Source organism: Chlorocebus sabaeus, chromosome X (assembly GCF_047675955.1).
Source record: "Chlorocebus sabaeus isolate Y175 chromosome X, mChlSab1.0.hap1, whole genome shotgun sequence".
NCBI lineage: Eukaryota > Metazoa > Chordata > Mammalia > Primates > Cercopithecidae > Chlorocebus > Chlorocebus sabaeus.
The window spans coordinates 115,334,884-115,337,269 of NC_132933.1; the positions used below are offsets into that span (position 1 = coordinate 115,334,884).

Below are 2,386 nucleotides of genomic sequence, written 5' to 3' on the forward strand. Positions count from 1 at the left end.
TTTTTGCAGCTCCATGATTCACATTTCCACTTGGATGTCTAATAAAAATCTGATTTTACATGGCATGCATTCCCCGCTCCTCCACCCCAGGGACCCCTGCAACCATCCCCAGGGAGATAATACCACCATCATCAATCCAAGTGTTCAGGTCCAAACTTCAGAACCTACATTATGTTCCCCCTCTCCCATTCCTCACCTCCTGTCCATGAGTAAAGTTTGTCTCTCCTTGTCAAAAACCCATATGGAACTTGTCGACCTCTCTTCATTTCCTCAGCCACCATCACAGTTCAAGCTGCACTAGTCTCCTACCTGGATCAGCTACACTGGCTCTACCTGCTCTGCACCTTCAACTCTCTGCCACCCCTCTACATTCTTCAAAGCAGACAGTCGCTGCCTTGACATTTTGGGGGCATTTATTCTACTTTATATTCAATGTCACAAATTTGACCTTCAGCTTTGACCTTATGTTTTTCAGTCCTTTTGAGTTGTTTATTTTTCAACTAGCTTTAATGGAAGAAATGGTACAATTGAAGGAAAAACCATGAATGGAGAATTCGTAAGGGCAATATATAGGAAATCACCCCCTATCTGTGGGGAAGGCAGCCTAAGGCTCAGTCCCATTATCTGTATCACTCAGGGTGAGCTTGCCAAAGAGGTACTCTGCGATACTGTCCACCAGAGCCCCCATCTTGAAGCCCAGAAGCAAGAATCCTTAACACTTGCATATTTTGTTTTTTGTTTGTTTGTTTGTTTTTTGAGATGGAGTTTTGCTCTTGTTGCCCAGGCTAGAGTGCAATGGTGGGATCTCCGCTCACCACAACCTCCATGTCCCAGGTTCACACAATTCTCCTGCCTCAGTCTCCCCAGTAGCTGGGATTACAGACATGCACCACCGTGCCCGGCTAATTTTGTATTTTTGGTAGAGACGGGGTTTCTCCATGTTGGTCAGGCTGGTCTCAAACTCCTGACCTCAGGTGATTCGCCCGCCTCAGCCTCCCAAGTGCTGGAATTACATGCCTGAGCCACCCACCCAGCGACGCATACTTTAAAAAGAAAACTTTTCATGTCAAGTTAAAGACTATATTATTTTAATCCCTGCCCAATCACATTTCCTACCCTTCCTCTCCAGAGGCAACCACTAGGATGAATTCCACACCATGCTTTACACCTTACCATGCATATGCACCCACAGATACCATGGCCCAATACTGCACACCCCACCCGACCCCATCCACCCCACCCATCTCACCCCATCCCACCCCAACTCACCTCACCCTATCCCACATGCCCTCAGAGTTTATAAGGGGAAGACTAATGTGTTTTCCAGGGGCCCATAGAATACCTTTTCCCTCCACCCCCGCAGATCCTGAGCTGCATGCAGATGGGGTAGAGCTGAGTGGAGAGACTGCTGGATACCTACTTTAAACCTGCATGGGGATGTGCCCTGATTCCTAAAAGGTGCGAGTGTTGCAGACACGCGTCAGCTGGACACCTTTATTGCTTTGAGAATACATAACTTTATTGCCAACAACGGTAAAACTGAGAAACTGAAGAGAACGTTCTGAAAGGGCAACATGGACGCCCCGCCTGGTGGCCGTACCTGGGGAAGGCACCCCGTGGCTGCGGCGCCCCTCTGGGCTCAAGTGTCTTTCTCGCTGCGGCCCAGGGTGAGCTTGTCAAAGAGGTACTCTGCCAGGCCTACTGCCGGGGGGGCCCCCATCTTGCGCAGGTTGCTCAGGTAGCCACCTAGCTCTTTGATGGTCTTGGCCTGCTGTTTCAGGAAGTGGTTCTCCAGGAAGTCGCGGAGCTGGGGGTCGCCGTTCTGCTTGGCCAGCTGGTGCAGCTCCAGGAGACTCTTGTTGACTTTCTTCTCCAGGTCGAAGGCACACTCCATGGCCTTGAGCCCGCCCTCCCAGCCTTGGCGCTCTGGCTTCCTGATGTCGCTAAGGCAGATGCGGCCACCGCGCAGGTTCTGCAGCCTCATCAGCTCCTTGGCGTGATCCCTCTTCTCGTGCCACTGGCGCAGGAAATAGCGGCTGAAGCTCTCCAGGGCCACGTCGTCCCGGTCGAAGTAGAAGGCCATGGATAGGTACACATAGGAGGCGTAGAGCTCCAGATTGACGTTGATGTTGACGGCGACCTCGCAGCTGGGGTGGTAGTTCTGGCGCACCTGCGACAGCGGGCCCAGGGCAGGCAGCGCGGGCGCGGGGAGCAGGCGGGGTAAAGCGGTGTGGTCGCGAGGGTCCCGGAGCGGGCAGCGGCATCGGCATCGGCTGTGGCGGCCACGGCGGAGGCCTCGGAGCACCACCATGGTGGGCGAGTGCGGCGACCAGCAGAGGGCAGGGTCCTCCGGGCAGGGTGGTGGTTGTCGCAGGGTCTGCGAAGG

General features: G+C 53.5%; 1 protein-coding gene across 1 annotated transcript; it reads right to left on the reverse strand.

Annotated features, from left to right (window-relative positions):
• Positions 1–1,480: 1,480 nt before the first annotated feature.
• LOC103247468 (putative ferritin heavy polypeptide-like 19) lies at positions 1,481–2,083 on the reverse strand. The gene is given in 1 exon segment (XM_037995996.2): positions 1,481–2,083. A coding segment is annotated over 1 exon segment (603 nt).
• Positions 2,084–2,386: the final 303 nt, after the last annotated feature.